This window comes from Anolis carolinensis, chromosome 1 (assembly GCF_035594765.1).
Source record: "Anolis carolinensis isolate JA03-04 chromosome 1, rAnoCar3.1.pri, whole genome shotgun sequence".
In the NCBI taxonomy this organism is placed as follows: Eukaryota; Metazoa; Chordata; class Lepidosauria; order Squamata; family Dactyloidae; genus Anolis; species Anolis carolinensis.
In genome coordinates, this window is record NC_085841.1 from 58,134,339 (window position 1) to 58,149,522 (window position 15,184).

The following is a 15,184-nucleotide window of genomic DNA, read 5'->3' on the forward strand; positions in this document are numbered from 1 at the left end:
AATGTATTTATTTTGCACGAGAGGGTTTTAATTATATGACTCTACTATAACCATGGCATCAAATGCTGAAAACATTTATTCATGATACATTAATGACTTGATCCTAACATATTCCTAACTTGATCCTAACATAGTCCTAACTTCCTAACTCCTTGAAGGGTAATACTATCGCCATTTCAACAATACCTACCCTTAAGAAATGCCATAATACACCCCTACATTTGCACAGACATTTTTCTCTAAATCAATGAACCAGTGACAAACCAACATTTTTGCACTTGAAATCATACCTCTTATTTTATCTTCATTAACATCAACTAACCACATGTCTTAGGAAACAATTATGTTCACTCTATAATTGTTGACAAATGACAACAACATTTAATGGGAGGGATGCAATTATTCTAAAACTCAACTGGTGGCTGAAACACCGTGCTACCTTTTGAGTTGGAATAATGTTAATAAGGAGTAGCAGGAATATCAGGGGTCAACCTTGTGATCTAAGAAGGTGGGAAGCATGCCACCTGCCAAACTGGGCCAAAGCTTGATGTGACTCCCCCAAATTCTTTATGGCAACCTCCAAGTAAAAAGAAGAGAGCCAACCTCCCTGTACTCATGTTGTGGATGCAGGCCAATGCCTCTACTGCCTGAAATGGAAAGTTGCAACAGAACTATGGAAAATGAAATTAAACAAGGAATTAACAAATAATTAACATATTTGTGTCTGTGGAAAATAGCTGTTATTTCCCCTTGTGACTCTTATCCTGCCCCCCTACAGAGCTACCACATTTTCCAACAGTTCAAATTCTCGAGAGAAAAAGCACAAACCACGTATAAAAATTCACAAACATTCCCTTGGACTGAGAAGAAAAACAGCATGTCATCACATTATGAATAATGTCAAGGAGAAAGATTCTGAAGTTTTCTGCTTTACTATGTGAGGACAAACCAAATCACATTCCTACAAATAAGCTGCTACCTTACTAATCACTCTACTTGCTTACTCATTGATCCTATATGGTACCCTAGTATCTTGGAGACAAGAGATACCAAGATGTTTGTTTATAAAGCTATTGTCTTTCCAGCTCTATTGTACGCCTGTAAAACATCACTCTCGATTTCTGGAAAAATTCTATCAGTGTTGTCTTTGAAAAATCCTGCAAATCTCTTGGGAAGACAGGTGGGCAAATGTGAGCATTCGTGGAGAAGCAAAGACCACCAGCACTGAAGTGATTTTTCTTCAGTATGAACTTCACCAGAGTGGTCATGTTGTCCGAATGAGAAATCATCTTCCAAAGAAGTGACTTTATTCTCAATTCAAGAATGGAAAATGGAATGTTGGTGGACAGAAAAAGAGAATTAAGGATGGGCTTAAAGCTAACCTTAAAAAATGTGGTACAGTACAATGCTGGCACTTCAGAATTGTAACTGGAGATCATCTGTTACTAATAGTGTTAGGATGCTGAAGAGACAAGAACACAGGTTGAAAGGAAAATCAAGAGGAAGGCAAACAAACCCTTGTCATGACCACCTCCCACCTGGAAATGTATGTCCTCAATGTGAAAGGCCACGTGGATCCAGATTAGGTCTTCACATTCCCTTACAGATCCACCACCAATACTCTACCACTGGAATACAATTATACTTGGTCATGCGTGATCACCTATGATGATATGATCATATATGATCCCTACCAAAAACAGGGGGGGGGGGGGAGGGGATGGACACCCAGTAGCAGGGGATCAATGTCATCACACAAAATACTTTCTTTGTTCAGTTTGTCTGATGAGAGTCATTTAGTGTATTGAAAGTTTCTGAATACATGAGATAACCAAGTTTATTTTAATTTGGAACTTGTATTAAGGAGGCAACTTGTATTAGTCCTGTAGCACATAATTACAAAGCACATAGTTCCATTTATTATTCCTTATCACATATTGTTCTTTCTTGCCAGGCATGTAGCTGGGGGGGGGGGGAGCTTGAGGGGCTTCAGCCCCCCCCCCCCCCCCCCGAAATTCCCAGGGTGGTTCATGAGAAGGCGTTACATTTATTATTTAAACTGTTATGTTTATTCATATCATGATCTGATCAACATGCTCAATATATCCCATATACATGGGGGTATTGGGATAACGATACAAAAGGTTTGCTGGGGTAGACCCTCTCCTGCTCAGACTCAGCCCCCCCCCCCCCGAACCAAAACCCCACCCCCTCCCAAAACAAAATCCTGGCTACGGGCCTGTTTCTTGCCTTTTCTCCCGAAATCATCCATTTTCAGATTTATCACACAAGCGAGTGCAGTTCCCGCCCACTCCATTTTTTTTTTCAAATTAGAAAATATTGGGGGAAAAAAATTCTGGACACTGGGCTTTCCCATCCCACCAATCCTGCTTCTCTGGAGTAAACCTGAGCCACTGATCTTAGAGAAAGCACTTTGACTCTGGGGATATTGGGCTTCCCTCTCCCTCTAATCCTGTTTGTCTGAAGTAGACCCAAGGCACTGATCTTAGGGACAGCACTCTTGGGATACTGGGCTCCTCCTTCCCTCCAATCTTGCTACTCTGGAGTAGACCCAAGCCACTGATCTTAGAAACAGCACTCTGGGGATACTGGACTTCCCTCTCCCTCAAATTCTGCTGCTCTGGAGTAGGCTCAAGGCACTGATCTTAAAGAAACACCACTCTGGGGATACTGGGCTTTCCTCCCAATCTCAGCACTCTGCATTGCAGAAGTCCAAAACTTAAAAAGCTAGCAGTACAGACAGGCAAAACAAATATATTTTGAAATGTCAATATTTTGAATGATTACATTTTTTTAAAAAATAGCATATCAGCTCATGAAGCAGAATTTTGGAAGAAAATTTCAATGCTTGGTGGGGGACTGCCCACTGGAACACCCTTTATTCCACATCACTGAAGTGAGTCAACACAGGCAAATTTGAAAACTCCCATTACATGTGGTTTTTTTTAATGTTTTCTCCAGTTATATCTCAGTTCTTCTTCTCCCCTCCCCCTTTTTGGACTGTTTCATACATTTCCTAATAAATCATGATGGGCACTGACAGGAAGTACCCTCAACAGATTCTATGTGTTTAGAAACCGGGGGGGGGGGGGGGGGGAAGCATGCGATAAAGACTTTAGTGTCTTTTGAAGAAATATTCTAGATGTTCTTACAAAAGCTACTAATCTAGTTAAAAAATTAAGACTTTTTCTGAAATACACATTGAACCTAAACATTGTTGCTAGTATGAATAATTAGAAAAGCCGCACAACTTCTTAATGTTAATTTAAATATGGTTTCATTAGCATATTATGTATATTTAGTGCTCAAGTGTCTCTAAATAACTAATCAAATATATATTCTAATAGTTGTACTCTATTGATAGTTAATCTTCTGAAAGTGAAACTCACAGTAACCCAATCTTCTGAAACCTCACATGGGTGATTCAAATAAAATAATAGAAACTGCTCTTACTTTTAAAATCAGAATATAAATTCAAGCAAGGCATGCATTTGAGGACTATAGTGAACTATTAAAACACTTTTGGGCACTGACTACAAATACACATACATGGATGGAACAAAGCTTTCATTTTATGACTGTATTAAACCCGTTTTTTAATCCACTTTGTCAGGCACAGGCTATAAAAACACATGGATGAATGGATGGAATGATCAAACAAACAGAAATTCATTTTGTTCAAAATGCAACTGGATTTTGGATCAAATGCTAAACTAACACATTAGAATTTTAGTCTACAAAAAATGGGAGAGAAGCTACATAAAGTGGAAGGTGCTTCAAATTTAGAGGAACTAGCCCAGAAAAAATTGCAACAGACTTAAGTGAAAAGGGACTATAAAACAACAGCATGAGAATGTTCTACATACAGCCTCTGTACATACAGTATATGAAGCAGCCTGCAGATTAAACCTGACTCACTGCTACAGATCTGAGTTCCACACATTTTGGCTTCATATCATCATGCCCTGAGTCCCAAGCAGCACTGTCTTGACTCATGGACATGCCCACCTGTATAGGAACCAGATGCTAATCTATGCACAGAGCAAAAATTTAGCAATATTTTTCTGTTCACCTCAACATTCAAATCTTCCACTAACACAGTAAAATGAGAAAATTTCTACTTCTGGAATAGAGTTGGCATATCTGCATTTGGAAAAGAATTTTTACTGTTTTTATGTCTTGCAATGTTATGGAAGTAGAATATTTTAACAGATTCACAGGAGGCAATTAATGGTGGAGGACAACAGTTACTATAAGTGTGCATTTCTTTTATTAGAAGCAGTGCCTCCACTGTTTGTGTTCCAAGAATTCTATTTGTGTGGTGAAGGGTTAGAGGAAGTGTAAGAATGTGAAGTGAGGAAAAAGAAACAGTACAATTGGTACATGATACTAATAAAGGTAAGTTTATTTTATCAATAATTTACAATTTTATTCCTGTTAGTAGTTGGGTAGAAAGGGTCCAGTGCACTGCTTTGCCTGGGGGACTATAATGCTTGTAAGACAACCCAAGTCCAGAGATGTATCACCCACAATGCTCAGGTACAGGAATACCAGATACTTTTTGCTTTCTATCTCATGTACAACAGCCCAAAGGCATGTGATAGTGGAAGCATGGAGTTCTTGACTAACAATGACAATATCTTGCACTAGCTAATTCCCAGTTTATTTCCAAGCTTTGCTCAAGGTAAGTATTTTGATCTACAAAACACTAAACTCTTCCTGGCCAGGTTATCTACAAGAGCATGTCTTCACATATAAACCTGCCCCACATCTGAGATCCTCAGGAGACGGCCACAATTTTGTGAGTCTGGCTTAACAGAGATTCCTCAGGAATGCCATTTTGACTGTGAAAAAGAGTCAGATTAATTGCTCCCCTTGAGCTTTTAGCATGCAATTGAAGCTGTACTATTTCATGTCATTACTAAAACCAGGAGTACAGTAGATTAATTGTTTTTTAAGAAGTTGAGTTCTTGAAGTATAGCTCTTTGGTTTTTGGTGGTTGTTGTCTCCTCCAGATTCACACATAACATTCTTGAGAGGTAGTTGCTCTTAGCAATTCACATTAGTGTGTATCTAAAGGATTTTTAAATGGGAGAGGATGGTCTGCTGAGGTGATTCAATTGTTTGAATTCTCTCCTGCTTGAAAAATGCTTAGTGTTATAGATCAACACTGCCATAACTTGAACAAGTGGCACCATAACTTGAACAAGTGGCATTCCCTAAGTCTCAGAGCAAGCGAAAAGCTCTGAATGAAACTTTCCAAGAAAATCCTATGATAAATTCACCTTGGGGTCATCTTAAAAGTCACCATAAATAGGAAATGATGTGAAGACCCATCAGAAAACAAATCAAGACTCTTGCAACTCACATTGGTTCAGTGGGTTAATTCTTCCTGGGGCTGGAAAGTGGTGTTAGGTCATGGTTCATGATTTTCAAATGCTAACAAGGCACCCAAAAGTAAAACTAGATATGGTGCAGCCAGCATCATTTTTTTAAATCCTGGATTTGCTAAGAATCTAATTTTAGAGGGAAAATAAGTATGGAAACTAAGGCAGTACAATGGTTTGAGTGTCAGACTAAGACTCTTGAAGACCAGGATTTGAACCTTGGACATCCACTGGGTGGCCTTGGGCAAGTCATACTATCAGACTTAAAGGTAAAGGTAAAGGTTTCCCTTGACATTAAGTCCAGTCATGTCTGACTCTGTGGGTTGGTGCTCATCTCCATTTCTAAGCCGAAGAGCCGGCGTTGTCCGTGGACACCTCCAAGGTCAACTGGCTGGCATGACTGCATGGAGTGCCGTTACCTTCCCACCAGAGGGGAACCTATTGATCTACTCACATTGGCATGTTTTCGAACAGCTAGGTTGGCAGAAGCTGGAGCAACAGCAGGCGCTCACTCCGCTCCTGAGATTTAAACCTGGCACCTTTTGGTCTGCAAGTTCAGCAGCTCAGTGCTTTAACACACTTTGCCACCGGGGCTCCACTATCAGACTTACAGGCATAAAAAGGAAAGCTTTTAATAAATTGGGCAAATAAAACCCAATAATAAGATGGGCACAAGTTGGAGTTAAGCTGAAAGCAAAAGAAAGTGGTACCTGTTTAAGCTCCTCAACAAGTGCTGATTCCCTCTCCCCCACAAAGAATTCACATTTATAAACTGATTTTGATGTGATGATTATGCTGATCTACTAAATATTTTCAGGTGTGGGGACAAATTCTGGTTTTGGCAGTTTTGCATGGAACTTAGTAAGAAAGAAATGTTAAAAGCTTATGTATGCTAACAATTGTACTTTGATTTTATTCAGAGAAGCAGTGAAATTTTCCAAATCAACATGGGCAAAATTGGTAGAATTGTTAATTGTAAAGGAAAATATGACGAAATCAGGCTGAAATTGTCAATAATTCATAAATTCATAGAATTGAAAGAGAGTAGAAGAACCATCTAGTCCAACAGCTACCAGGAATTTTTCTTATTCCTCCCAGTTGGAAGGATTTGAGTTTTGCTCCTCTTCCATACATTGTTCAAACAAGAAGCAGGATCAAAAATCTCAGTACAGCTTTAGGTTATCTACTTATGTTTCTTTCAGGGCACACTAAAAATTTTCTCCTATGAAAAAGATGTTTGGCGCTTGCCCTCCAAATCAAAATGATAACTCCCTTCTCAGAATAGAATGAGTAATTATGGAGAATACAACAGCAAGCAAGGCTTGTTCAGGAAGCATTAAACAATGGTTTTATGTGAAGAAGCCTAGTAAGAAATATAGAAATATTGGTAAGTTCAAGTTATCCAAGAAAACTATAGAACACACACACATGTACAGTGGTAATGAACAACGTGGAACCGCATATCCCATAATTCTGTAAAAGAAAATCTGTTTGCAATAGCAATGTGTGTGTGTGTTCTATAGTTTTCTTGGATAACTTGAACTTACCAATACCACACACACACATTGCTATTGCAAACAGATTTTCTTTTACAGAATTATGGGATATGCGGTTCCACGTTGTTCATTACCACTGTACATGTGTGTGTGTTCTATAGTTTTCTTGGATAACTTGAACTTACCAATATTTCTATATTTCTTACTAGGCTTCTTTACATAAAACCACACACACACACACAACTACTTAAGTATTACTAAAAGATATGAATTCAGCAAATGTGTCTGCTTATTGATAAAACCTTATTCGAAAGCTTTAAAAACCATTTGAAATCAAAGTTAAGTTTTGGGAAACTGCTGTCTTGAGATCAATCCAAAGAGGGGGAAAAACCCATATGGCCTGCTTAAATGTATCTGTTTACAACATTTTTTTATCCCTACCATATGTATGCAAGTGGATTTTGTAACACCTTAGAGTTTAATTGAGAGAAAGAAGTTGGTAGCACAGGTTTTCATAGAGAGTTTACATCTTGAGATACTTCTGTAGACTTGGGACCTTATCACATGGACCTTGAGAAGCCTTGGGGGCCATCTGTCTAGCAAAGGGAATCATACTGTTAGATCCCCAATCGTCCCATTTCAAGTTTTGTCTTCCCATCACAAGTTTCTCTCTTCAGGTTTTCACCCGTTGTTGCCCGCATTCAGAACCATCACACAGGGAATCATTTCCTTCACTCTCTCTGTATTACTTTTTTAAAAAAACATCAGGGAAAACTTAAATATCTGAAAGCCAAGATTACTGTGGAACTCATCCCTGAGTCCCCTGATAGGTGAGAAGGGCGAGGTAGAAGTGATGTAATAAATAAATCCCATTTGGGGGGCGGGGGATGGGAGAATTTTAAACCTCTTTGCCATGATAAGTCTTTCCCATGCCTTCCCTCCCTTCATTATACCAGTTTAATTATAAACCCCTTTGCCACTTGCAAGGCATTGCTTCCCTTCATTATACCAGTGTAATTTAAACCTCCTTTGCCATGTTCCCCTCTTGTAATGCTTTCCTTCATTATACAAGTGTAATTTTAAACCCCTTTGCAATGATCCCCTCTTGCAAGGCATTGCTTCCCTTCATTATGCCAGTGTAATTTTAAACAACTTTATCATGATCATTTCTTGTAAGTCATGGCTTCCCTTCATTATACCAGTGTAACTTTAAGCCCCTTTGCCATGATAAGTCTTTCTCATGCCTTCCTTCCCTCCATTATACCAGTGTAATTATAAACCATTTTGCCATGATGTCCTCTTGCTAGGCTTTCCTTTCCTCCATTAGACCAGTATTGTGTTAAAAGGCTAGCAAGAGCACAATTTTCAACCTAAATTACTATTAAGGGGAACATGCAGTGAAAGCAAAGTTGCTCCATGTCACTGAAATTATTCAACACGGGTGAATCTGCCAGATCCCATCACATGTGTTTTTCAATGTTGGCAACAGTTCTGGCATGTGTCAGGGGCTCACAACACGATTTCTTACCCGTGTTCTGAACTCCCTCCTTTCAGCACGCTTCAGCTACATTTCAAGGATGAAAGGCAATTGATAACAGTCAGAAATAGGCAAATGTCATCTGATGGGTTCTATGCCATGTCATCTTTGAAACGGACCAAAAGTGTCCTACAACGGGGAAAACGATCCATGTGATGAGGTCCTTAGTTTACAAAGGTCTATGATATCAACATCTTTCTCGCAGTCTCTAAGGTACTACAAAGAGGTTTTTATTACTGAAATTCCAGATTACCATGGCTATGCCTTGGAATCCTATTATATGTAACATGATATAAGCTGTAGCTTATACAGCTCTATGAGCCCCATAATATAGTAGATTTCGAAAATATCCTGCCAGAGAACAAAGTTCCATAGGTTCTTTGTGTTTTCTTATTGTTATTAGCTAAAGATATTCCGTTTGGCTCAGAAACGTGTGTTGGAAAGGACTGGAGGTAAGTCTGTTTTGAAAAGTTCTGTGATGTAGATGTAGATACCACCTGCTATTCAGATAGATCCATGGGCCAAATCTGGCCCACCATGCCATTTTATTTGGCCTTCCAGGTGCTGGACAACAACTCCTGTATTCCTTATCATTAGATATCATGGGTACAGTTTGATGGGAGTTGTGATACAATAACATCTAAAAGGCTGCAATTCTGTTCAGTCAGGATAGTGAGATTTGAATTTAGATACAAGGCTTTCCTCAACCGCATCCACAAGTGCTGTTGTGTTACAGTTCCCATTATCACCAGTCCACATGTCAGATAATCAAAAGTGAGGGAAGTTGTCATTCAACATCTGGGGACCAAATTGGGTAAAAACTAGAGAACTGTAAAAAATATAGTTGACCCTCTGTATCTATGGCTTCTCCATCCATTGATTCAATTGTCATTTGGAGGCAACCATAAGGCAGATGTGGCCTTCGATGAATATGAGTTTGACATCCCTGGCCTAGGGATTCCTGAAATGGTTACATTTTCTATCTTCTACACATTGTAATCTAGTCTATTAGAAATTATTTCTACATTATTTCTTCAGCAGGCAATACTCTTTAGATCAGGGCTTGGTTCATCAGAGTTTGTTATGCTAAGCTGCAACTCCCATCTGTACTGGGTAGGGCTTCTGGGACTTACTGCTCAACAACATATGGAGGCTTACATGATTCCAACTGGGAGGACAGTGAAATTTTTTTTATTGTATCATGGTTCCAAAGAATTCTTGAAGAAGTTTGATTAGAACACAAACTGACCACATTGGCTAGGAGATTCTGGGATGCACTCTGAAAACATAAACTATTTATAGTAGTGCTCCTTAAAAAATAGAATTTCTTTCTATTCTTGGTGACAAGCCAGAATGAAAATTCAGAAGATGTTGGCCATGTATATTTGAATAAGAGACTTTCAGACCAATTTATCCAGTTTTTACTCAAATACTACAATAATTCAAAATTGCTTCATGTTTCCTTATGTTGTAATGAAAGTGTTCTTGAAGTAATAGTGTGGAATATGTTCGTCTTTTCATGGTACTAACTGTTCCACCACAAAAATGTGTTGGGTAATACACTAAGAACTCAGTGTGGAAGGCAGGGTTATTTGATTTTCAGGGGCTTTTCCTCCTTATCTCTTATAAAATGTAAATAAAACCAAAAACCAAAAACCCACTGAGCCAAATATTTCAGCTTATTCTCTCCTTGTCCTCAAAGGCAAGTACTGTGTGTCACATTCAATCACATTCAAAATTCCTAAAAATCACAAAAATCACCTCTAAGCAAATTCCTGTGGAAATGCTTTTCACCACCTTACATGGAATATGAATGCCACTGTGATACAGTGATGTGTGCCTTCCTTCACTAGCTTCAACACAAATTAATAACGTGGCCTATTACTCCCTACTTCAATTCGAACAGATTGAATTTCTGCTAATGGATCTCATTCATTAATTTACTTGGCATTAGAGAAAGAGTGGGATTAATATTTATGAGACTTTTGGATTTTTATCAAAAAAAATTCCATAGCCTTCTGATTTTAGAATTCATCTGACAAATATTATCTTGATGCAATGAATATTTAGCTCAGTTTTGCTTTGGACCAGGAACTCTACTGGTGAGTAAAAATGGATTAGCACTGACAGAACCCATAGTGAATTTCTCCATATTTCATTTGATTAGGTTGGAGTGAATTGAAACTAAGAACATATTCAGAAATTGCAGTAACATAGGGGAATACTCTAATGTCTGCAAGGAATTGACTTTCTACTTAGCTGCCTGTACACTTTTCTCTGTTCATTACACACTCTACTTACTGTAACAGTGTTCATGAAGCTCCTTATTCTATTGCAGAATTATATGTATTTAGAATTTGGGGGGGGGGGAATAGGGGGAAATAAATTCAGCAAGAACAGAATACTAGAAAGCAAATGCAGGATTTTTTTAAAAAAAATAATTGCACAAAACTTCATAGAAATGAACAATTACCTGCATTTAATCCTAATAGGATAAAAGGTTAAGCATAGTATTGTTTGACCCCTTCAATGGCTGACATTCATGCCATATTATTGTTAGCTCTGCATGTTAAGCAAGCAAATTTTCAATCAACTTGTGTTGGCTTTACCACAGACACAGATGTTAAGCGGACTCCTTTGTTCATAAGGTTCTCATTATTAACTCAAACCAAGCTGAATATTTGACTGAAGGAAAGGACCATATCATTGTTTTCAGATTTCACTCTATGACTTAACTGAACTACATCTGCCAGCTTTAGAAATACCAAGTACTTCTTGGCGCCAGCACTGGCGCCTCAATCTGTGACTACCAGCCTAAATGCTTCAGCTTGAGGAAGTTTAGTAACCATGAAAACAACTTAATAAAAGCTTAAATTGTGATTAAACGTTACTCATAAATTGACAGTGCACAACAACCTTCTTCCTGTGTATAATTTGGTCCACAAAACAGCAAATTAAATTCACAATTAAAACAGGTAGGCTAGAAAGATGTCAGGAAGATGTTTTCATGATTTATGAAGTCTGCAATTTACTTGAAACCATATTTATTTAATAGGTAAGCTGGCACTATACAACTCCATTCCATCTGCTTTAAATCTATTATAAGACCTTAGCAGGCATGAAACGCACTGCAAGTATAAATAGAGCTCCACTTTTCACCTTTTTGTAAAGCCATCTTTTAATGTCAATGGAGAGGGAAGAATTACAGACACCTTAAAAGATGTCTCCTGATATGAAACTTTTAAGATTATACTACCAGTAGAACCCCTCAGAAAAGCTTTTCTTTTCTTTTTTAAAGAACGCAATGTGTTTTATAAGGCAAATTAAAACCTGAGTTTTAAAAAGGAAGTTGATAACCACAATGAAAGCCAAGTGTTTAAATTCCAGTGACACATCTTGAAAACAGCAATCTGTAATGCTTATTATTCTGGGAATATTTGCTGGCTTCTCAAGTTGAATGAAATGCTATTCTCCCATTCAGTTTATTGAGATCTGTAACAAATTCCTCCTGAAAAACCTAGATTTTAGGGGGAAAGCTACAGGTTTGTGTATTTACTGGGCTAAATACACAATGCTGCTGACAGGCAACAGAGAAACTATTGACCAATAAGGCTAGCAGAGGTTTTCAAGAGAAAAAGAATACAAACCATCCCTACTGAATAATTCATCTAAAAGATGCTTTATTTCACTTACCATGTTGTATATCTTTCATATCTAAATGAAGACTGGACATCAATATTCCAACTGCTTGTGATCTTTTGTTGCTTAATAACTTGACAACCTGTCAAAGACAATAAAATGTTATTAACTCTCAATAAATTGCTAGAAATCACAAATAATTTATTTTCCTATGCTGCAAATGACAAATCCAGGAAACAAGTAGAACAAGACTTTTTTAAAAACCTGAGCAATTTGACAATATGACTAATGGCTGAACTCAAAGAATAGGACCTGCAGATATAAGATTTTTGATAGAGGGTAGCTTATAAAATGTATTAATGAATTAATGAGTGAATTAATGATGCTCTACCAGCAACATGGCATTTTTAGTTTTGACTTTTCATCCACATTAGAGCTTGTGTGAAGCTAGCTCTTCATTACATTTTGCACTTTGTTTATAGTGGATTCCAAAACCATGCAAGTTATTCCATCAGTGGATGCTATGCAAGTCCCATTAGGGAGAAAGCTTGGACATAAACTTACCTTCTCGCCTGAGTGGTACCTATTGATCTACTCACATTTGCATGTTTTCAAACTGCTAGGTTGGCAGAAACTGGGGCTAACAGCAGGAGCTCACCCCGCTCCCCGGATTCAAACCACTGACCTTTCAGTAAGCAAGTTCAGCAGCTCAGCAGTTTAACCCGCTGCGCCACCAGGTTAAATCTAATAATTAATCCTGACTGGAGTGGACTAATTGAATCAATTGACACATCAAGTTCTCATGGATTCGGTAGATGTGCTTAAACTGGAACAAACAATCTCATTTAGGGTTGTTGTATGTCTTTCGGGCTGTGTGGCCATGTTCCAGAAGTATTCTCTCCTGACGTTTCGCCCACATCTATGGCAGGCATCCTCAGAGGTTGTGAGGTATGGATAAATTAAGTAAGGAAAGGAAAGAATATATATCTGTGTATAGTCCAAGGACAAGTCTACATAGGGACCACCAAACGCAGCGCCCAAACAAGAATCAAAGAACATGAAAGGCACTGCAGACTAATTCAACCAGAGAAATCAGCCATAGCAGAGCATTTGATGAACCAGCCTGGACACAGAATACTATTTGAGAACACAAAAATGCTGGGCCATTCTAACAACTATCATGTCAGACTACACAGAGAAGCCATTGAAATCCACAAGCATGTGGACAACTTCAACAGAAAGGAAGAAACCATGAAAATGAACAAAATCTGGCTACCAGTATTACAAAACTCCAAAATCAAAACAGTAGATGGGAACCAACACAATAAGGACTTGACTGAACAAAGGATGCCCCCAGGCAAGGGACAAAACATTTCCAATGCCAATTAGGGTGATTAACTGAAACATTAATGCGGGCTCCCAGTGACAAAGAACTCTTGCCACACCTTGGACTATACACAGATATATATTCTTTCCTTTCCTTACTTAATTTATCCATACCTCACAACCTCTGAGGATGCCTGCCATAGATGTGGGCGAAACGTCAGGAGAAAATACTTCTGGAACATGGCCACACAGCCCGAAAGACATACAACAACCCTGTGATCCCGGCCGTGAAAGCCTTCGACAACACATAATCTCATTTAGGCTAATATAGTCACAATGTAAAAAAAGTTTTCTTCATTTTCAGTGGACATAAAATTAACAATGTACATTGTAATGCAACACTTCCTTTGCATAAGAAGTAAGCCATAATAATAGATGAAAGGGTTCCATGCAGAATGCATATACACACATCAGGAGCCAGTGTCATCTTAAATACCATAAATATCAGTGTAAGAGTTTCAGCACAATTCAACCACCAAACCTAAGCAGTGAAAGATCTAATTTTTCTTTTGAGATGAGATGAAAACTTATATTTGAAGGAACTGGAACTGATCTGTATTAAAATCTGCCTGGATTTTTCCCCTTAACAGGGCTTAAGATTGAGTTCTAAATTAAATTACACCACACAAACTCACAGCTCCCTGCCTTGGGAGGTCAAAATGGCCCCCTCCCTGTTGTTCTTCTGGAGGCAGGATAAAACCTTTTTTTTCAGGCATACTTTAAAAGAAAAAAGTTTTTAACACAGCATTAGGATGTGATGTATAGCATTTTTAGATATGTTCATAGGTTTTAACTGTTTATTTTAATAGTTTTGATGTTTGATCCCAGTTTAATGTTTATATGTTTTTAGGTTTAAAATTGTGACTTTCTTAAGGCAAAAAATTAAGAATGTATTTAAAATGGGATTGTCTGCACCTTTCTCAGAGGCTGAGAGTGTGACTTAGTAAAAACAACCATATATTAATAACTTGCATATGTATCTAGTATTACCTGGGTATACATTTTGTAATGCTATTTATTAAAAATAGTAATCACTAGATGTACCATTTGTCCCATTAGAAAATATACACTCAGGCAACACTGGGTACTTAAGGTAGTAGTGTAATAAAAGCCTCATTTGAAACTGCTTCATTGTGCTGTCGCACACTGGGCCTGTAATAATGTTTGTTTACAGGACAAGTAATGCCCAACGGGACGCCGGGGTGCCTCAACTGAAGGGTCCCTTAGATTTCCCAACACAAAGTTCTATTGAGGCTCCAAATAAGTTCAATAAAGCTTTTTATTTGGGCTTAAATCTTAAAACAAATGAATTAAATGCTTTATAACCTTGGAAAACCAGTAGCTTCCTCAATTTGCCATCAAGGACAGGCAACAGTTGGTAAACTGTTTCCTTTTTTCCTTAGGGAAATCTTCTGACCCCTCCCTGGGCAATCTTTCTTTACCTTACTGGCGTGAGGCCCCTGCTCCCGGATCCAAGTTGCGTTATGGATAGCCCGAGTGGTAGCTTACCAGACAAGGTTGCTGTAGATTCTGGCAAGCTGGAAGGTGTCCTTTAAATCTACTCCATGAAGGCTGTAGGAACTGTGCTGATCCCCCAGCAAAGCTGTGAGAAGTGAAGCTTTTGTGCAGGTGGGAAAGAGATTCCCATACGTCCTGCCATAAGGCTTCAAAACAGTGAGACTGAACGAAATCCCTCTTTCCCTCCAAAACCCTGGGAA

The 15,184-nt window shown here is 38.3% G+C and overlaps 1 protein-coding gene across 2 annotated transcripts in view; it reads right to left on the reverse strand.

The window, feature by feature from the left end:
- Positions 1-15,184, reverse strand: part of fmn2 (formin 2) — a 242,202-nt gene that overhangs the window by 107,576 nt on the left and 119,442 nt on the right. For both annotated transcript variants that reach the window (XM_062975121.1, XM_062975120.1), the window contains exon 8: positions 12,135-12,222. In XM_062975121.1, coding sequence (XP_062831191.1) covers positions 12,135-12,222 — 88 coding nt within the window. The remainder of the gene's footprint in view (positions 1-12,134; positions 12,223-15,184) is intronic.